This window comes from Coenobita brevimanus, chromosome 94 (genome assembly GCF_032717465.1).
Source record: "Coenobita brevimanus isolate Jiangsu-jjx chromosome 94, ASM3271746v2, whole genome shotgun sequence".
In the NCBI taxonomy this organism is placed as follows: Eukaryota; Metazoa; Arthropoda; class Malacostraca; order Decapoda; family Coenobitidae; genus Coenobita; species Coenobita brevimanus.
In genome coordinates, this window is record NC_137047.1 from 21,719,350 (window position 1) to 21,742,708 (window position 23,359).

Genomic DNA, 23,359 nt, shown 5'->3' on the forward strand with positions numbered 1-23,359 from the left:
AATCAGCCAATCACAGCACAGACATTTGAAATTGAAATATAGCTATGATTCCACATGTACAAATGCCAGTACTCATGGATAGTGTATATAAGACGTGTTTATAGTTTATTATTATTGCAGTGCAAGTTATAGTGCATGGAAAATGAGTTGCGAGACAGGGCTGACCCTATAATGAGTTGAATAGACTGTGAAAAACATTCATCAGTGGGTGCTTGCCCTTCCCTCTCTTCCATCCACCTTTCCATCCTTCCTCTTCTGTCTCTCTCTCTCTTTTGTTCTTTCCTCTTCCTTCTGTCTATGGGCACCTTTACAGTGAGTGACAAGCCAAATGGTTTCCTGTACACCAGGAGTCCACATACTATGCTGGGTGGTAACCATATAACCAAATTATGTTACCTGGTGGTTTAGTGGGTAATTAAGGCGCTCCAATCAGATTGAGGCGGTGCAGGTTTATATCCAAGAGATGGTTGGGGTTTATTGCTTATGTAATGCTACTCAGGGATGAGTGAGGCTGGTCACTCTCATCTTAACCCATAGATTGCACAATTACCTTTTTTATCCCACCCTGTGGTGAAAAAAAAAAAAAAAAAAAAAAAAAAAAAAAAAAAATGTTTATTATAAACTTGAAGGTAAACATTCAGGGCATCATATGGTGAAAAAAAATAATCTTTCTCTCTTTGTCTTTGCATAGGGCTATGCATAAGTTTTCGTAAGGGAGTAGTGAAAAAAAAAATAGTTTTTGTTTATTATAAACTTGAAGATAAACATCCAGGGCATCATCTGGTGGGGGGAAAAAAAAAAAATCAATCTCTCCCTCCGTCTTTGCCTAGCGCCATGCATAAGTTTGCATAGGGGTGGAGTAGTTAGCGGTGATGCACAACCAGCACAGCCTGAGCTGTGGCTCACAACACGACGCTTCCCAGCCTGAGTTGTGGCTCGCAATCCGCCGGTTAAATGTCAGGACCAACTTGCCTAGCCCTGGGTTCATACGCTCCTCATGAGGAAACACTGGATAAGATGATGAATGAATGTAATGTACTAACATGTGCAGCCTGTAAATAATTTCTTAATTGGTGGTGAAGCACAGGAAATTGTTAACCATATAGTACTGCACTTTATTATCTTCACAATACGAACTCTTCTGGATATTATGAAAACTTATGACCTAAATATTAATTGAAGTTGTATAGGAAAATTTACATGGAAATTTTGTCATAGCCTAGTAGCATACACCTCGATACTGTACATCAGTACTGATGCTCTTGTAATGCAAATGTGAATATCATAAACCATATTCAGCAACACGTGTGTAATATCATCAAGCGATGGAAAATTATTCTAGTAAAATTTATACAGTAGTACAAAATGCGTGCTATAATTACATCGTCCTGATCGCCTGATACTTTGTATAAATTTCACTTATTTTTTGTTAACCCCTAAAGCGCGGGTTGTCGCGTTTGCGACGCTCCCCAAAAAGGACATAACGGCGGATCGTCGAGTTTGCAATTCGAGTTAATTTTGAATAAACGTGGGCAGAGATGTTCCAGCTGGTATTGTCTATCAGTACCACCACCCTTTAGCTACAATTAGCATAATTTTACCTTTGTACTACTGACCTCCGTTGTTGCCAAGTATCGCGTTTCCTCCCCCCCCCCCCCCACGGCCCAGCCAGCCTGGCTGTGACATATAGCAGCGCTCTGACTGCTCAGAACTGTAAATCTGCGCTTTCCTCTCACAAGCAATTTATGCTAATAGGAAACGCTTGTTTCCCCAGTTGTCACACTAGCTTTTTTTCACGCGGTTTGCCCCTGTTTAGCGTCAGTTTACCGCAGGCTTTCAAAGTGACATTATGGCAGGTTCTAGCTCTTCTGAGTCAGTGCGAGCGGCCGACAGGAACGAGAATAAAGTGACGGGCGTAAGGCAGAATAAAAAGCCATTTACCTTGTCACTCAGTTCGGTATAAAGTCACCTGAAGGTAGGATAACATCAAGTGGGTGAATGATGGGCACCCTCACCTTTCATAGTGCCCACACACTACACAAGAAACTTTCTCCAGACTTCATTTCATTTCTCATTGGTCATTTTCTCAGAATTTTGTGCACTCTGCATAAGAAAATTTCTCCAGACTTCATTTTATTTAATACTGATAATTTTCTCATAATTTTATGCTAAAGGTAGCTCCTCAGAAATGGAGCAGTTTATTTAATAAAAGTTTCAGGTAATATGGTGCCTAAAGCTGGCATTTGTATAAGTTACAGCTCAGATGTGCAGAATCTGTCTCTCTGTCTATCTATGTATCTATCTGTCTGTCTATTTATCTGTGTCTATCTATTTATATCTGTGTATCTGTGTAATGAGTTTTGGTTTATCTTTCATTTCATTTTTTACATTATGAGATAGACATAATGAAGATTTTGTTGTACAGTATTAAATGTCGTTATTACATATGTACGGTATGATAATTCACAAATAAAACTAGCCTTTCACCTGTTGTTGTCATAGCCTCTGAATAATTTAATTCTTTTCCAGTCCCATGATTAAGATGACGCTGCCAAGTAGCTGTGACCCTACACTGGCTCCTCCTGGCTGCCATGTTGCACTTTTCTTCACCCAATATATCCCTTACACCCGTGCTGATGGACGTCCTTGGGATGACTCTTCCAAGACAGAATATGCAAACAAGGTAAATACAGACAATCCTAATAATAATTAATGGTTGTTCTTAAATATAAGAATATTTCCGTAAAATAGGTACAGTTGGCTAAGTTTTCAACACATGGCATTGCCAGTGCATTACTTGTGTGAGGTCTGAACTCCTGGATTTCGAAGCATGGATCATTATATCATTCATAACTGAGAGGACTGGAGTGTAAGGTGACGAGCGGAGTTGATGGATGATGTGGTGTAGGAATTAAGAAGGGTCTGGGTATAGAGGAAAGAAGAGTGGAAGAAGGCAGAAGAATTACCTCTTGATAGTTATTAAGGCATCTGGTAATAGACAGATAGATAGATGGGTACTCTATCTCTTATCCAGCTACCTAGAAACTGGATTTCCCCAAATCCGTAAATTTTTAAGGTCTTCCTGGGCATGTTCTTTCTCGTGTTAGAGTAAAAAATATAATTACTGTACATTGAAAGGAAAAAAGGAAGTTCTTGCTGTTATTAGTTTCCAAAATCACCTGTATTTTCATGTGGATGCAGGTTTGGTTAGTAGTTCAAATTCTTGTCACTACATGGTGTTCTGGTATTGGTCAGATTATCACCCCCAAATGTACAGTTGATGTTGCACAGGCACTTCCATTTTCAACTTTGCCACTAAATGCTATTATTAGTCCCTTTACATCATCAAAAAGGGGAAGTCACACCCTCGTTGATTGTGGAACTGTCAGTAGGAAGTACTTTTTTTTTTTTTTTTTTTTTTTTTTTTTTTTTTTTTAAATAACAGAACGGAGGAAGGAAAACAAATGAATTAAAAAAAATAATAATCCGTACGCCAGAATACTGATGTCCTCTGTTCATAAAATATCTGTAACAGTTAGACTTGAACAGCTGTGGGTTGAAATTTGGAGGGAAACAACTCTGGGGAAGCGTGTTCCAGAGAGATGCAGTTCGGAGAATAAAAGAATTCTGATAGGCAGAAGTTCTGCAATATGGCTGAGTGACATTCCAGTCATGAGCGCTACCAGATGCATGTGTAGCACGAGGGAAGGCATGGAGAGGTGGCACCATGGACGCAACTTCGTCTGAGCATTTGCTAAGAAAATATCTGTAAAATAATGCAAGGGAGGCAAGATTCCTTCTTACTTGCAGGGGAGGTATGGCAAGGTTGTTAATGATTCTAACAGCTTTGTTCTGAATTTTGTCTAGTTGTTTTAATGCAACCTCTCCACATCCATTCCACAAGGATGAGCAATATTCAAGCTGAGAGTGCACATGACTTATAAATTATAGCCAACTGCTCATCAGCGAAGAAGTTACGGACTCTGTACAATAATCCAAGTTTCTTTGAGGTGGTTTTAGCAAGTGATCAAACATGAGAGGTCCAGCTGAGGGCATTGTTAAATGAGATGCCAAGAATTTCAGTACTTTTGGAGATGGGAATATTTGTAGCATTGAAGGTAATATACGATTCTAGCAATACCTGTCTACTGTATTAGTAAACTGTATATATTTAGTTTTACTAGCATTAAAAGAGACAAGGTTGTTTTGTCCCCATGCACTGATCGTAGATAGGTCTTGATTTATGGAGATGGCTGTACTGAGTTGAAAGGTAGCGATATTAGACTTTGTAAATGGGTGTCTGAGTGTGAATGAACTATGTAGTGTTGAGTCATCATTAAGTAGATTAAAGAGGTGCTTCAGTAAAGTTGCTTAGTGACCAGGAGAGTGTCAGCACCTCCACTGTTCATGATTAAGAATAAAAAAATCAGTTCTTCAAAATTTTACATAAATGTAGAACTGTCGTGTTATCTATTCTCATAGTTCAAACAAACTCACATTTTCCTTTAAATAAATCAAACTTGCATAAAGTATGTAAAGTGTGATTAAATACAACTGATAATCTCAGCAAAAATCTTTAAGTACTCGTGCGCACAACGTGGGATAAACTATGACTCTCCCTGTCTTCTTTGACTGGATGACACACACACACACACACAGGAGACACCAAGGAGAGCAGACGCGGGCCGACAGCACTCCATACCGAGCCAGCACGGCCAGTGGCATTACCTAAATTAGAATCTTTATATGAGTCAAGCTCGGTACCAGCATAGACTAAATGTTTTCTTATTATTAAAAAAAAAAAAAAAAAAAAAAATTTAAACAAGACTTGTTCAAACAGAAAAGAGAACCGAGTAGCGAAAGAATGCGCTCAATTAGCTGATTGTTTGTTTAGACTACAACTGCCCCAGGGAATGTAAGTACTCTGTGCTTTTAGTATTGCAAAATGGTCACATACTTTAGTAAAGCAAATTTGGAAAAGAAAAGGGATTAAGGTAGAAAGCAGGATGATGATTTCTACCAAGAACTGGTTGAAATGGAGACAATAAACTGGTAGAGCGTGTACACAGACTGGAGATGGCCTTCCAGAATGAGATTGATGAAATAAAGAAGCAGATGCACTTGCAAAAGGAAGAAATAGAAAAACTAGGAAAGGAGGTCAACAAGAAAGACACAACCATATGTGAACTAACAGTGGAAGTGAGTACACTTAAGAGGAAAATGAGTGAAATGGCAAGTACAGTAGTCGACCACGAGAGTATTATGGAAGAGTTCAAAAATGATACAGAGACAATTAGGCAAATAAGCAGTCTGATAGACCAGAGCAGTGATATTGAGGAGAAGATAACACAGGTGAATGAAGCTGTGCAAAGCTACAAAAATGATGTGCAAACCACGTATGCTGAAATCGTGAAAGTAAAGAAAGACTTAGAAATAAGGGTGGAAGAAAAAAGCATTAAAAAGGAAGTGAAAAGAATAATCCAAAACAATCCAAAGTTAGTCAGAGATTCAGTAGATATCAACAAATCTATAGTAATCACTGGTATAGAAGAGGAAGAAGTAAAAAACAAGATCTCAAGAGACAAAAAGGAGATGGCAAATGTAATGAGCTTATTGAAAGAAGTCTATCTATCTATCTAATGCCAGACGCCTCAATCCTGTTTGGGGTGGCCACAAACAAATCGCCTCCAATTCGCCTTGTCCCCCGCCATTTCACTGCCCTGCTCCCAACTCACACCCCCCTCTCTCATATACCTCTCCACCCCATCCCTCCATCTCATCCTCGGCCTCCCCCTCCACCTCACTCACATACACTCTCCTCGCCAGCCCCCCACCGTCCATCCTCTCCATATGGCCAAACCACCTCAGTGTGTTCCTCATAATGCTTCCTATCACATCCACATCAACACCACAACGCTTCTCCACATCCTCACTCGTCAGCCTGTCCCTCCACGCGACTCCACAGGCTCCCCCCAAACAATCCACCTCCACCGCTCCCACCCCTGACCTGCGTCCCTCCAACAATGCCCAAGCCCCACCTCCGCACGCCAGAGTTGGTATCACAATACTGTCATGTAGTAACTTTTTCACTTCCATGCTCACTTCCCTGTTTCTTATCACTGCTTTCAAAGAACCAGCAACCTTTCTTCTCTGCTGTACCCTTTCAAGCACTTCACCCTCCAAACCTCCATCCTTACTCATCACACTACCCAAGTACTTAAACGTACTCACATTTTCCAATTCCTCACCATCCAACCTCGCTGTACATTCACTAACTTCACCTCTCTCAAAGACCATCACTTTACTCTTCCCTACATTCACCTTTAGATTCCGTTTCTTACACACTCTCTCAAACTCATCCACCAAGCCTTGCAGCTCCCCTTTGTCTTCACTCAACAACACAGTATCATCTGCAAACAACAGTACAGGGAGTTTCCAAACACTATCCTCTCTCACCAGGGCCACTCCAACATCCACTACCCTACCTTGTACCTCTTTTATTACCCCATCCATGTACAGATTGAACAACCATGGAGACATGACACATCCCTGTTTCAAACCAACTTTCAAAGAGAAAAATTCACTTAGTTCACCATCCACACGCACTGCAGCCTTCGCACCAACATACATACTCTTCACAGCATTCAACAACTTCCCATCTACTCCATATATTCTTAACACTTTCCACAATCCTTGTCTATCCACCCTGTCATATGCTTTCTCCAAATCCATGAAAGCCGCATACAACTTCTTTCCCTTCTCTAGAAACTTTTCCACTAAAGATCTAAGAATGAATATCTGATCTACACAACCTCTTCCCTTCCTAAAGCCTCCCTGTTCTTCTCCAACTGATTTCTCTGTTCTTTCTCTAACTCTGTCTATAAGTATCCTACCATACACTTTTCCTATTATACTAAGAAGACAAATGCCCCTATTATTACCACACACTTCTTTTTCCCCTTTTCCTTTGTACAAGGGAATAATTATACCTGACTTCCAATCCTCCGGGACTCTACCTTCCTCCCAGGCCAATCTACACATCTTCCACATCCATTCTATTACTATCTCTCCCCCATGCTTCATCATTTCACCACACACTCCATCAATTCCTGGGGCTTTCCCTGATTTAACTTTCTTCATTGCTTCCACAACTTCTATCCTACTGATTTCTTCCTGTCTTCTCACCTCCCTCCTTCTCCCAGCCATTCCCCAGCCACTTATACTCGCATTATTTCCATCCTCTACATTCAACAATTCCTTAAAGTGTTCTCTCCATCTGCTCATTTTTTCTCCCTTCTCCACTAGTAATCTACCATTTTTATCTTTCACTCCCCTGCTAACTTCACTTCCACCCTGTCTTACTCTTTTCACTTCTCTCCAGAACATTTTCTTACAGTCCCTCCACTTTACACTCAAATTCCTTCCAAATTGAAAGAAGTATCAGAGGAAATCTGTAGTAAAGACATAGAGGAACACAAAAGGTTAGGGAAATACGAGAAAAGCAAATCAAGACCTCTAAAGGGAACTTTCCAAAGTGTAAACACCGTGGAGGAGATACTAAAAAATGCAAAGAATTTTATGGAAAAAGAGGAGTTCAAAAATGTATGGATAAAAAGATGCCTAACACAAGAGGAACTGGAATTACTGAAAGAGAAGAGGGAGGAAGCAAAAACAAAAAATGAGGGAAGATCAGAAGAAGAGAAGAACACATTTTTTTTACAAAGTCAAGAGTGAGAGCAGTGGAAATGAGTTATTTAAGAGGAGCCTGTGGAGTCACGTGGAGAGACAGGCTGACGAATGAGGATATAAAGGAGCGTTGTGGTGTTGATGTGGATGTGATAGGAAGCGTTATGAGGAACACACTGAGGTGGTTTGGCCATGTGGAGAGGATGGAGGGTGAAAGACTGACGAAGAGAGTGTATGTGAGTGAGGTGGAGGGGGGAAGAGGGAGGGGGAGGCCAAGGATGAGATGGAGGGATGGGGTGGAGAGGTATATGAGAGAGGGGGGTGTGAATTTGGAGCAGGGCAGTGAAATGGCGGGGGACAGGGCGACGTGGAGGCTATTTGTTTCTGGCCACCCCAAACGGGATTGAGGCATCTGGCAATAGATAGATAGATAGAATAGGATTGCAGGTACGAAAGTAGTACATAAACAGGAGGGAGTAAAAAGGAGGAAGGTAGTAGAACCATGTCATGACAAGTATATAAACAAGATGATTAAGTTGATGTACTCAAATGTGGATGGAATGGTATCTAAGTTATTAGAGATGAATGATTATGTCAGAGAAAATGAACCACATATAACTAGGCAAGAAAACGATAGTGACAGTTTAATATATCACCCTCCACTCGGCATAAGTGACCATGCAGTACTAAATTGCAACTTCAGGATAGCATATGACATAGTTAACAGCAGTGAAAGTTACAAAAAGAGCCTAAACTATAAAAAGGGAAATTATCATGACCTAAAGAAGTATTTCTTAGAAGTTGATTGGGAAAATGAGCTTAGAGGACAAGATTTAAATCTATCTATCTATCTATCTATAGCCCGACGCCCTAATCCCGCAAAGGGTGGCTGCAGACAAAACGCCTCCAAGTCACTCTGTCACCCACCATTTGACTCCCCTCCCCCCAACTCACCCCCCCCCCTCCCTCATATACCTCTCAACTCCATCCCTCCACCTCATCCTCGGTCTACCCCTCCCTCTCCCTCCCTCCACCTCACCTACATACACCCTCTTAGTCAGTCTTTCATTCTCCATTCTCTCCACATGTCCAAACCACCTCAGTGTATTTCTCCTAATCTTTTCAACCACATCCACATCTACCCCACAACGTTCCTTCACTTCTTCATTCGTCAACCTGTCCCTCCACGTCACTCCACATGCTCCTCTTAAGTAACTCGTTTCCACTGCTCTCACTCTTGACTTGTTCCCCTCTTGCAAGGTCCACGCCTCGCTTCCATACATCAGGGTAGGGATCACAATACCATCATGCAGTGACTTCTTAACTTCCATACTCACCTCCCTATTTCTCATCACTGCTTTCAGTGTACCAACAACCTTTCTTCCCTGCTGTACCCTTTCACGTACTTCATCCCCCAAAGTTCCATCCTTACTCATCACACTACCCAAGTACTTGAATGCACTCACATTCTCCATATCCTCACCATCCAACCTCACTGCACACTCTGTGACTTGATTCCTCTCAAACACCATAACTTTACTTTTGTTTACATTAACTTTCAGCTTCCTCCTCCTACACACTGTCCCAAATTCATTCACCAAACCTTGCAACTCCCATTCATCTTCACTCAACAATACTGTATCATCAGCAAACAGCAACACCGGAACCTTCCAAATCTCACCCTCATTCATTAGGCCCAGCCCCACATCCACTGCCCTACCTTGCACCTCCTTTACAACCCCATCCATATATATATTAAACAGCCATGGAGACATCACACACCCCTGTTTCAGTCCCACACTGAGATCAAAGAACTCATTCAGCTCACCATCCACTCGCACCGTAGCCCTAGCTCCCTCGTACATACTCTTCACAGCACTCAACAATTTCCCCTCCACTCCATATATTCTTAATACCTTCCACATACCTTGCCTATCTATTCTGTCATAAGCTTTCTCCAAGTCCATGAAGGCAACATACACTTTCCTTCCCTTCTCTAGATACTTCTCCACTAAACATCTTAGAACAAATATCTGATCTACACACCCTTTTCCCTTCCTAAATCCCCCTTGTTCTTCTCCAACTAGCTCCTCTGTCATATGCCTAACCCTATCAATGAGTATTCTACCATATATTTTACCAGTCACACTAAGAAGGCAAATACCCCTATAGTTACCACATACTTCTCTCTCCCCTTTTCCTTTGTACAGAGGAACAATTATACCTGATTTCCAGTCCTCTGGAACCCTTCCCTCTTCCCAAGCCAATCTACACAACTTCCATATCCACTCCACGACAATCTCACCCCCATACCTAAGCATTTCACCACACACTCCATCAATTCCTGGGGCCTTTCCCAGCTTAATCTTCTTCATCGCTTCCGCTACTTCCGACCTACTGATCTCTTCCTCCCTCCTCTCATCTCTTCTTCTCCCAGCCATTCCCCAACCACTTATACTCACACTGCTCTCACTCTCTACATTCAACAAATCCTCAAAGTGCTCCTTCCATCTCCTCAATTTCTCTCTCTTCTCCACCAACAATCTATTATTCCTATCTTTCACTCCCCTACTATTTCCCCTTTCACACTGCCTTACTTTCTTTACCTCCTTCCAAAACAATTTCTTACTCTCCCTCCATTTCACACTCAGATTCCTCCCAAACTCTTCATCCACTTTCTTCTTCCTCTCCTTCACCAGTCTCTTAACCTCCCTTCTCCTGCTCACATATACCTCTCTCTTCTCTCTCTCATCTTCTCCCCTACCTCTGCTCGCCAACCATTCACCATATGCCTTCTTCTTTTGTTCCACAGCTCGTTTCACCTCATCATTCCACCATGCTGTCCCTTGCACACCCTTGCATCTCCTCCTCACTCCACAAACCGCCTCACACGCTGCGCTTATCTCTTCCGTGAATATCTTACATACGTCTTCCACCCCTTCCATCTGCTCTAGCTCATACCTTCCCAATCTTTCTTCCACTATGCTCTTATACTCTGTCCTTTTCTCACTATCTTCCAATTTCTCCACTCTTCTCACAGGAGCTGCTTCCTCCTGTCTTCCCCTTCGTCTCCTCAACCACTTTCTTTGCAGCTCTACCTTGGCCATCACTAAGTGATGGTCCGAGACTCCATTCCCCCACCCTCTCCACACCCTTGCATCCAACACTTGTCTTCTCATTCGCTCATCCACACACACGTAGTCTATCATTCCCTTTCGTTCAACAAGTTCACCATCCATCCTCCTCATTACTCTCCATGTATACCGGTGGATCATCTTATGACGAAAGTAGGTGTTGGCTATTGCCAACCCCTTACCAGCACAGATGTCCACCAAAGCACTACCATTCCCATCTACTTCAGCTGGCACACCCCACTGACCAACCACGCCATCCACTCGTACATTTAAATCTATCTTTCTATTATCTATCTATAGCCCGACGCCCTAATCCCGCAAAGGGTGGCCGCAGACAAAACGCCTCCAAGTCACTCTGTCACCCACCATTTGACTCCCCTCCCTCCAACTCACCCCCCCCTCCCTCATATGCCTCTCAACTCCATCCCTCCACCTCATCCTCGGTCTACCCCTCCCTCTCCCTCCCTCCACCTCACCTACATACACCCTCTTAGTCAGTCTTTCATTCTCCATTCTCTCCACATGTCCAAACCACCTCAGTGTATTTCTCCTAATCTTTTCAACCACATCCACATCTACCCCACAACGTTCCTTCACTTCTTCATTCGTCAACCTGTCCCTCCATGTCACTCCACATGCTCCTCTCAAGTAACTCATTTCCACTGCTCTCACTCTTGACTTGTTCCCCTCTTGCAAGGTCCACGCCTCGCTTCCATACGTCAGGGTAGGGATCACAATACCATCATGCAGTGACTTCTTAACTTCCATACTCACCTCCCTATTTCTCATCACTGCTTTCAGTGTGCCAACAACCTTCCTTCCCTGCTGCACCCTTTCACGTACTTCATCCCCCAAAGTTCCATCCTTACTCATCACACTACCCAAGTACTTGAATGCACTCACATTCTCCATATCCTCACCATCCAACCTCACTGCACACTCTGTGACTTCATTCCTCTCAAACACCATAACTTTACTTTTGTTTACATTAACTTTCAGCTTCCTCCTCCTACACACTGTCCCAAAACATTTAAATGCTGTATATAAAAAATTCTGTGAATTTTATGAAATTGGAGTCCAGAAGTACATCCCACAGCACAAAGAAGCAAATAAGAAAATACAGAAATGGTTCAATACAGAATGTAAAAAATCAAAAGAAAGAAGAGTTTTGTTGTGGAATAGATACAGAAGACACAATAGTGAAAGCGCATATAATAATTACATACAGGCAAGAAACGATTATACAAGAATAAGGAGGGAAGCCCAAAAACAGTTTGAGGAGGATATCATAAATAAAAGTAGTGATCAACCGAAGCTATTTTACAGCTACATTAGAAGGAAAACCAAATTAAAAGATATAATACAATCCGTTATGGACGAGGAAATCACCAATACACAAGAGAAAGATATTTGTCTTTTGCCAGATGCCTCAATCCCGTTTGGGGTGGCCACAAACAAATCGCCTCCAAGTCGCCCTGTCCCCCGCCATTTCACTGCCCTGCTCCTAACTCACACCCCCCTCTCTCATATACCTCTCCACCCCATCCCTCCATCTCATCCTCGGCCTCCCCCTCCCTCTTTCCCCCTCCACCTCACTCACATACACTCTCTTTGTCAGTCTTTCACCCTCCATTCTCTCCACATGGCCAAACCACCTCAGTGTGTTCCTCATAACACTTCCTATCACATCCACATCCACATCCACACATATTTGTGAAGCACTAAATAAGAATTTCCAATCAGTTTTTACAGAAGAAAAAAATTTTGGGGGAGAGTATGTGGAACATGGATGCCCACACATACTACCAGATATACAAATATCAGAAAAAGTAATACAGTAGGGGTTAAGTAAATTAAACAGAGGAAAAGCAAATGGTCCTGATGAAATTTCATGTTCGGTGCTACGAGAATGTGCAAAGGAGTTAAGTAAACCATTATTTTTAATTTTCAAGAAATCCTTGAGTCAAGGTAAACTACCTGATATTTGGAAGAAAGCAAATATTGTCCCCTTATTCAAGAAAGGGAATAGACAAAATCCACTCAACTACTGACCAGTATTATTGACCAGTGTTGTAAGCAGTGTATTAGAAAAGCTTATAAGAAAAGCTTTGGTAAATCATCTAGAAGAATACAATATAATAACAGAAAGACAGTTTGGTTGCAGAAAAGGAAAATCATGTGTTACTAATCTGTTAAGCTACTATGACAGAGTAACAGACACAATACAGGAAAGAGAAGGATGGGTGGACAGTATTTATTTAGATTTCAAGAAAGCATTTGACACAGTACCACACCAAAGACTTCTATGGAAACTGTACCATCAAGGAGGAATTCGAGGCAAACTGTTTTGTTGGATGCAAGATTTTCTCATAAAAAGAGAAATGAGAACTACTAAGAGGAAACTACTCATCATGGAAAGAAGTGACTAGTGGAGTACCACAGGGCTCAGTGCTGGCACCAATCATGTTTTTAGTGTATATAAATGATATAGACAGTAACACTGGAAATGAAAACTATCTAAATATGTTTTGCAGATGATGCAAAAATACAAAGGAGAATTACTAACACAGACTCTTTTAAAGAGCTACAAGAAGAATTAAATAAACTTCATGAATGGAGTAATACATGGCAAATGGAATTCAATATGGACAAGTGTCATGTAATCAAGTTTGGTAAAAGTGGAAAAAGACCTGATTAGGATTATACGTTAGGAAATAAAACCCTACACACATCAGAAAGAAAGAAGGACCTAGGTGTGATTATCAATAACAGACTATCTCTGGCTGACCACATTAGTGAGAAGGTACGGAACATGTATACACTGCTTGCAAATATGAGAATAGCATTCACATACATAAATGAAGACATGCTAAGAAGGATAATAACATCATTCATCAGACCATCCCTGGAGTATGCATCAGTAGTCTGGAATCCTCATCTCAAAAAACACAGAGACAAGATTGAAAAAGTTCAAAGGGCCGCTACAAGATGGATACCAAGCTTAAGAGATCTAAGCTACGAAGAAAGACTAAATGAACTGAATCTACCAACACTACAGGAGAGAAGGAAAAGAGGTGACATGATAATGCTATATAAATGCATATCAGGGAAGGAGAATATAAATGATTACTTAACATATGTGGAAGCATCAGCAAGAGGATACTGCAAAAAACTGCATAAAAAGAGAGGTGATAAAGACGTGAGGAAATTCAGTTTCCCAAATAGAGCAATTGGTCAGTGGAATGCACTACCGAATGAAATAGTGTGTGCCAAAACAATTCACAAATTTAAGGATATGTACGATAAATATGGTTTAAGACACGGGACAGTACGAGCTTGACTCATTCCCGTAAAGATACAGTTAGATAAGTACACACACACACACACACACACACACACACACACACACACACACACACACACACACACACACACACACACACACACACACACACACACACACACACACACACACACACACACACACACACACACACACACACACACACACACACACACACACACACACACACACACACACACACACACACACACACACACACACACACACACACACACACACACACACACACACACACACACACACACACACACACACACACACACACACACACACATATGGCCAGAGGCATTACCTAAATTAGTATCTTTGAATGAGTCAAGCTCTGTACCAGGTTAGACTAAATGATTTTTCATTATTAAAAGGAAAAGAAATAATAAGTTCAAACAGAACATAGAACCACGATGCGTTGAGTCAGCTGGGTTTGTTTATACTACAGCAACACGGGGAAAGTGTACATACTCTGTAAGTTCATACTCTGTTCATTTAGTATTAGAAAATGGATACACACTTCAGTAAAACAAATTTGGAAAAGAAAAGGGATAAAAGTAAAAAGCAAAATGATGATTTCTACCAAGAGCTGGTTGATGTGGAGACTCACAATAGACTGGTCGAATGTGTACACAAACTAGAAATGGCTTTCAAAAATGAAATTGATGAAATAAAGAAGCAAATGCACTTGCAAAAGGAAGAGATAGAAAAACTAGGAAGGGAGGCAAATAAGAAAGACACAACCATCAGTGAACTAACAGTGGAATTGAGTACGCTTAGGAAGAAAGTGAGTGAAATGGCAAGTACAGTAGTCAGTCACGAGAGTGTTATGGAAGAGTTCAAAAATGACACAGAGACAATTAGACAAGCAAGCAGTCTTATGGACCAGAGCAGTGATATTGAGGAGAAGATAACACAGGTGAATGAAGCTGTGCAAAGCTACAAAAATGATGTAGAAACCACGTATGCTGAAATGGTAAAAGCAAAGAAAGACTTAGAAACAAGGGTGGAGGAAAAAAGCATTAAAAAGGAAGTGAAAAGAATAATCCAAAACAATCCAAAGTTAGTCAGAGATTCAGTAGAAATAAATAAATCAATAGTAATCACTGGTATAGAAGAGGAAGAAGTTAAAAACAAGATCACTAGAGACAAAAAGGAGATGGCAAATGTAATGAGCTTACTGAAAGAAGTATCAGAGGAAATCTGTGGTAAAGACATAGAAGAACACAAAAGGTTAGGGAAATACGAGAAAAGCAAGACAAGACCTCTAAAGGTGACTTTCCATAGTGTAAACACTGTGGAAGAGATACTAAAAAATGCAAAGAATCTTATGGAAAAAGAGGAGTTCAAAAATGTATGGATAAAAAGATGCCTAACACAAGAGGAACTGGAATTACTGAAAGAGAAAAGGGAGGAAGCAAAAACAAAAAATGAGGGAAGATCAGAAGAGGAGAAGAAGAAATTTTTTTACAAAGTAATAGGATTGCAGGTATGAAAGTGGTACACAAACAGGATGGAAGAAAAAGGAGGAAGGTAGTAGAACCATGTCATGACAAGTATATAAACAAGATGATAAAGTTGATGTACTCAAATGTGGATGGAATGGTATCTAAATTACTAGAGATGAATGATTATGTCAGAGAAAATGAACCACAAATAATATGCCTAACTGAGACAAAATTAACACCAAGGATATCCAATGACATATTAAACTTAGAGGAATACAATGTATGGAGAAGAGACAGAAATTTAAAAAAAGGAGGAGGAATTATAATATTAACTAAGAAAAATCTAAAAGTCAAAGAAATAAACCTAGATATACCATCACAAGTAGAACTGAGTGCAGTAGAGATCGACACATCTGAAGGTAAAGTAATTGTACTCAATTTGTACATGCCACCCAGATCAAACACATGGGAAAGAGACGAATATGAGGACCTGGCAGAGAGTACAATTCAGAGTATAAGATCATTGCTACATAAAATGGAAGAGAAATCGGAAAGAATTATACTAACTGGGGACTTCAATACAAATATAAATTGGAATACTCTAGATATAAATAGCCAAGAAAGCTGTTGGGACCAAAAGCTCCTGGATCTCGTACAAGAGTTTTTCTTAATGCAACATGTGAGGGAAACCACCAGAAAAAGAGGACTTGATGTACCTTCAGCGCTAGATCTAATATTTACTAGGCAAGAAAATGACATTGACAGTTTAATATATCACCCTCCACTCGGCAAAAGGGATCATGCAGTACTAAATTATAACTTCAGGATAGCATATGACATAGTAAACAGCAATGACAGTTACAAAAAGAGCCTAAACTATTTGGAAAATGAGCTTAGAGGACAAGATTTAAATGCTGTATATAAAAAATTTTGTGAGTTTTATGAAATAGGAGTCCAGAAGTACATCCCACAGCACAAAGAAGCAGATAAGAAAATACAGAAATGGTTCAATACAGAATGTAAAAAATCAAAAGAAAGAAGAGATTTGTTGTGGAATAGATACAGAAGACACAATAGTGAAAGGGCATTTAATAATTACAAACAGGCAAGAAACGACTATACAAGAATAAGGAGGGAAGCCCAAAAACAGTTTCAGGAGGATATAATAAATAAAAGTAGTGATCAACCAAAGCTGTTTTACAGCTATATCAGAAGCAAAACCAAAGTAAAAGATATAATACAATCCATTACGGACGAGGGAATCACTTATACACAAGAGAAAAATATTTGTGAAGCACTAAATAAGAATTACCAATTAGTTTTTACAGAAGAAAAAAATTTTGAGAGGGACTATGTGGAACACACATGTCCACACATACTACCAGATATACAAATAGCAGAAAACGTAATACAGGAGGAGTTAAGTAGATTAGACAGAGGAAAAGCAAGTGGTCCTGATGAAATTTCATGTTGGGTATTACGAGAATGTGCAAAGGAGTTAAGTAAACCATTATTTTTAATTTTCAAGATATCCTTGAGTCAAGGGAAACTACCTGATATTTGGAAAAAAGCAAATATAGTCCCATTATTCAAGAAAGGAAATAGACAAAATCCTCTCAACTACCGACCAGTATCACTGACCAGTGTTGTAAGCAAGGTATTAGAAAAACTTAAGAAAAGCTTGGGTAAATCATCTAGAAGAACACAGTATGATAACAGAAAGACAGTTTGGTTTCAGAAAAGGAAAATCATGTGTTACTAATCTGTTGAGCTACTATGACAGAGTAACAAACACAATACAGGAAAGGGAAAGATGGGTGGACAGTATCTATTTAGATTTCAAGAAAGCTTTTGACACAGTACCACACCAAAGACTTTTATGGAAACTGTACCATCAAGGAGGAATTCGAGGCAAACTGTTTTGTTGGATGCAAGACTTTCTCATAAAAAGAGAAATGAGGACAGTACTAAGAGGAAACTACTCATCATGGAAAGAAGTGACTAGTGGAGTACCACAGGGTTCAGTGCTGGCACCAATCATGTTTTTAGTGTACATAAATGATATAAACAGTAACACTGGAAATGAGAGCTATCTGAATATGTTTGCAGATGATGCAAAAATACAAAGGAGAATTACTAGCACAGACTCTTGTAGGGAGCTACAAGAAGAATTAAATATACTTCATGAATGGAGTAGTACATGGCAAATGGAATTCAATGTGGACAAGTGTCATGTAATCAAGTTTGGTAAAAGTGGAAAAAGACCTGATTGGGATTATAAGTTAGGAAATAAAACCCTATACACATCAGAAAGAGAGAAAGACCTAGGTGTGATTATCAATAACAGACTATCTCCGGCTGACCACATCAGCGAGAAGGTACGGAACATGTATACACTGCTTGCAAATATGAGAATAGCATTCACATACATAAATGAAGACATGCTAAGAAGGATAATAACATCATTTATTAGACCAACCCTGGAATATGCATCAGTAGTCTGGAGTCCTCATCTCAAAAAGCTTATAGATAAGATTGAAAAAGTTCAAAGGGCCGCTACAAGATGGATACCAAGCTTAAGGGACCTAAGCTACGAAGAAAGACTAAATGAACTGAATCTACCAACACTACAGGAGAGAAGGAAAAGAGGTGACATTATAATGTTATATAAGTGCATATCAGGAAAGGAGAAAATAGACATAAATGATTACTTAACATATGGAGAAGCATCAGCAAGAGGACACTGCAAAAAACTGTATAAGAAGAGAGGTGATAAAGACGTAAGGAAATTCAGTTTCCCAAACAGAGCAATTGATCAATGGAATGCACTACCGAATGAAATAGTGTGTGCCAAAATAATTCACAAATTTAAGGATATGTACGATAAATATGGTTTAAGACATGGGACAGTACGAGCTTGACTCATTCCTGTAAAGATACAATTAGGTAAGAACACACACACACACACACACACACACACACACACACACACACACACACACACACACACACTGATTGCATTAGAGATTAACACATCTGAGGGAAAAATAAGTGTGGCAAATTTATACACGCCACCCAAAACAAAAAAGAGGGCTTCATGATCCTTTAGTACTAGGTCTTACATTTACTAGGCAAAAAAATGTTATTAACAGTATAAAGTATCACCTTCCGTTTGGTAGAAGTGACCATGGAGTATTAAATTGGAACTTCAGGATTGCGTATGACTTATTTGCCAGGAATGAGAATTACAAAAAGAGTCTAAACTACAAAAAGGGCAACTACCATGACCTGAAGAAGTATTGCTTAGAAATAGATTGGGAAAAGGAGCTTAGAGGACAAGATTTAAATGTTACGTATAGAAAATTCTGTGATTTTTATGAAATAGGAGTCCAAAATTACATCCCTCAGCTCAAAGAAGCAGAAATGAAAATAAAGAAATGGTTTAATACAGAATGTAAAAAATCAAAAGAAAAAAGAAACTTGCTGTGGAGTAGATATACAAGACACAGTAGTGAGAGGGCATATAACAACTATAAACAGGCAAGAAGTGATTATACAGGGATAAGGAGGGAAGCCCAAAAACAGTTTGAGGAAGACATTATAACTAAAAGTAGCGATCAACCTAAGTTATTTCACAGCTGCATCCGAAGCAAAACCAAAGTTAAAGATGAAATGCAGTCCATTATGGACGAGGGGATCATCTATACACAAGATAACAATATTTGTGAAGCAGTAAATAAAAACTTCCAATCAGTTTTTACAGAAGAAAATAATTTTCAAAGAGATGATATGGATCATGCATGCCCACACATATTACCAGATACACTCGACCTTCCATTTCCCATGCCCTGAGTTCCAGGATTTTGGATTTCATGGACATGGGCTGAAGCCAGACAATATTATCAAATCCCAGACAAATGCCTGTACAGTGAGTCTTCGATATACGAAAGGGATAGAGACCAAAAAAAAACTCGTAATTCGGAATTTTGTATGTTGGAACAATTTTCCCCATTGAAATATAAATGGGGGGATGCATCTCAGGACGACCTCTGACCCCCCACCTAAACTTTACCCTCCCCCCCTATTAAGAAGTAAGCAATACCTTTATACTATTGTAGAGAAGGAGGTGGCCATATTCTTGTACATCTCCTTTTTCTTCATCACAGTCCCAACGGTGGAAACTGCAAGGCCTAAAGCACGCCCAATCTCCGAGACTCCCTGCCCCTCCTCATGGGGTCTTATAATTTCCAATATCCTTTCCAGAATTAGCTTCTTCTTTGCAGTGGGCTCCCCCAATGCTGGAGATGATGCAGGGCGCTTGGGAGGCATGGCAAAACAATATGAAAAGGTGAAGAGCTGCGAAAATATCCTCACGTACAGCAAAGCTATGAGGAGAGGAAGGACGTGGACTCACCTGAGAAGCGCGCGAAAATTTGTTTACCAGAGAGGGGTTAGTTCGTTTTCTCTCGGCAAGCGAGCGTGGCGCTGTGCATCGCACCCATTTTGAATTTTTCATACAGTATTCCATTAACCCCTTCATAGCTGCCGGCCTTGAACAATACTTCACTGTTTTGGTGTCAGTGATGTTGAGTTAGGGCGTCCTATGAAAAACTGTGAACAATTACAGAAAGGGAATGAAGGTCACTGGTGTGTTTACATGACCCTACTGTACCATCCCATCAGTCAGGCCTCATCACTCCAGATGTATTCGCCAATGTTTACACGCTTATGTTACATGCGCCCTAATTTTGAGTAAGTTTCTTTCAGCAAGAGAACATAATTTACCACCCTCAATATAGTCAGAAAAATATAGAAGACAAACTAGAGGAATATGAACTGAATTGGTAAGGTCTTTAGGCTGTGTGCTTACACGAAAGATTATGAGTTTTACAATTTTAGGAGATATGGAATAAAAATGTTTGCTAATCAGAAAAAAATTACTCTTTTGTCCCACATGTTCTCATAGGTTAGAATTCAGCTCCACATTCATCGTTCAGTATCGCTCTTCCCAATATATTTCGGCCTGACTGAGCACAGTTATTTCTGCTCCTTAAAGTTATTGTACATTTACTGCTCATTCTTTTGTTCGCTCTTATGTGTATATGTGAAAGAGAGAGGACTGATACAAACAATAATGTAATCCATTATCGTTTTCATAGCTGCTGGCCTTGAACAACGCCGTACTATATCGGTGTCAGTGACGTTGAGTTAGGGTGAGCTATAAAAATTGCGAGCAATTATGGGAAGGGAACGAGGGTCACTGGTGTGTTTACACGACCCTACTCTATCACCTCAAGCAGTCAGGCATTCACAGTTCACTTCATCCCAGATGTTTTCGCCTATGTTTACATGCTAATGTAACACGCATCCTAATTTTATTAAATCTTTACATGAATCATAGCAAATCATAGGATGGGTTTAGGGGAAAAATACAGGGTAATTTAAAAAAAAAAAAAAAGCCATGTGTGCCAGACGAGTCTTTTTACATATGTAAGAAAAAGAAATTGATTTTAGAACTTTGAAAAAATGGTCCCAAGGCCAACCACAGCCATTGAGGGGACTAAACATACGTTTTACTGTAAGCAGTAAAAGCACCTTACCAAATCAGTTCTTCCTGATAGTCTGTTATATTTTTCAGATTATTTCTGGGTTGGTAAATACAGTAAATGTTTCCTGTTAAATCTGTTTCCCCATCATTTTTAGCTGTTCTGGTGTGACAATTCTTCTTTATTTTGTTAACATAATGGTGGAAAGGACTGTTCTTCCCTAAGTGTTTAACTAAACCTGGCCTAACCGAGCTTATCTGTACCTAATAATTTAACCCGCCCTGTCCCGACCACTTTTTGACCACTGGTACCCCCCAATCCCGACCATTTTTCGATCTTTTTTTTTTTTTTTTTTTTTTTTTTTTTTTTTTTTGCTAAAACTTTTGCTTTTGGTGAGAAACATCGAAAATTCATAGAGAAATCGCTCACCTGAGGTTTAAAATACTCATTACAGGTAGGAGAGCCTCCTTACCTTACTGGGTTTTCTATCAGACTGGCACCAAAGAAAACGAGTTCTATGGGAGAATAACTATTTCACACCACTCATAAACGGTATTTATTTATTTACTGTTACGAATTTATATGTAGTACAAGAGTATATTGGTTTTCAAGCAGTAATATAGGCATTATAAGCATAGTTTCACTCACTAATACCTGACCTTTTTTTGCCACATTACCTGATCATCATTTCTAACTGTTTCTTCCACTAATGCTATGTAAAGTTTGTCCTCCACATTGTCATTGATTGGGGAATCACTCTGGCCCTGAATTTCGTACTGTGGCATGACATGGCTATACTGGCCAGGTCACTGATAACAGGTGAATTGCTGAGACAATGGCATGCAGGGGGCGGGGGAGGAGGTCATGCTGGGTAAGGCATTGTCTCTGCCTGGCATCTTGTTGAGGAAGGTGTCACGTGTATACATACCAAAAATGACTCGCGAAAATTGAAAATTGTGGAAATTATGAACCTTGCAATTGCAGGACGTTGAAGTACGTCCCCGGTATTAGCTGTGACAAAACGTGAGGACGTGGAAGTACGTCCCCAGAACGCCGCGGGTTAACCTAACCTAGCCTCCAGTTGGGAAATTGAGAAACGATGTCCACCTTAGAGCATGATGAGTTTCTTCCACTGCACTGGAAACGATTGTAGGGGAAAGTGACGATAATAACAGGGAGGAAATTTTTCAGCAAGAAAAAGTAATTTGCCAAACTGAAAGTTGTCAGAAAATTACAGAAACAAGCTGGAGGATTATGAATTGAATTGGTAAGGTCTTTCTGCTGCTTCAAGTGTACAATGAAAGACACAAGTATCTTCCCAAAGTCTGATGAATACAGCATGGAAAAACCGAACCATTTGAAACACGCACTAGCAGAAACAGGATTTTCATTGTATTTTGCCAGGTGTAAATTTTCTTGAGACGGAACTGGGAAGATAGTTGTGTCTTTCATTATTCATTTACCGGTAAATAGATCAATCTAACAGTACTTGTGTTTTGTTTCCGCCAGATTAATCATGATTTCAGGCTATCCAGGCACCTCTTCACACCATATAGTCTGGATAGTCGGTCTATCTCTGTATTTCCTTTCGTATCGAGTATCAATTTTCATATCATCGAGACAGATATTTTCATATTGTGGAATTTGTACTATATTCATCGCTTTCCTACCATCAAAAATTTGTACTTCGGGTTTTCGTATTTCGAAGACTCACTGTCCGGGATTCTCACAAAAGTCCGGCCATTATGCTTTCATATAAAACTATGAGCAGTCTGCTGCACAACACGGTATAATTATAGCAAGGTTTAGACTTGATAAAGGCCATTTGTGACACACTCAAGAAGATATTTTCATATGTGAAAAGCATCATGGCCACCTTCCTGCTTCACCCCACCATTTCCTAACTCGTGACAGTATCCTGTTTGCCTCTTACCATTCTCAGATTCCACTATAAATACCATACTCCAGTTTAACGATCTAATTGGTTAGGTAAAACCCCATCGTTAGGTGGGGTATCGTATATTGGGGTACTTTTAACATGTATTTCAATGTGGACCGTTTACCAGCCTTGGGTTTCCCCCCAAACCAAGTCCATAACCCACCCAGATGAGCCCCAAAACAGGTTTAAAGGCAATCTAAATTGCCTAACAGCAGTCAGGGAAGCTAACCTAAGCCTAACACATGTAAATAACT

General features: G+C 40.0%; 1 protein-coding gene across 1 annotated transcript in view; it reads left to right on the plus strand.

The window, feature by feature from the left end:
* Positions 1 to 23,359, plus strand: part of LOC145412851 (pyridine nucleotide-disulfide oxidoreductase domain-containing protein 2-like) — a 181,972-nt gene that overhangs the window by 113,470 nt on the left and 45,143 nt on the right. The window contains exon 9 of the mRNA XM_080282651.1: positions 2,530 to 2,683. Coding sequence (XP_080138777.1) covers positions 2,530 to 2,683 — 154 coding nt within the window. The remainder of the gene's footprint in view (positions 1 to 2,529; positions 2,684 to 23,359) is intronic.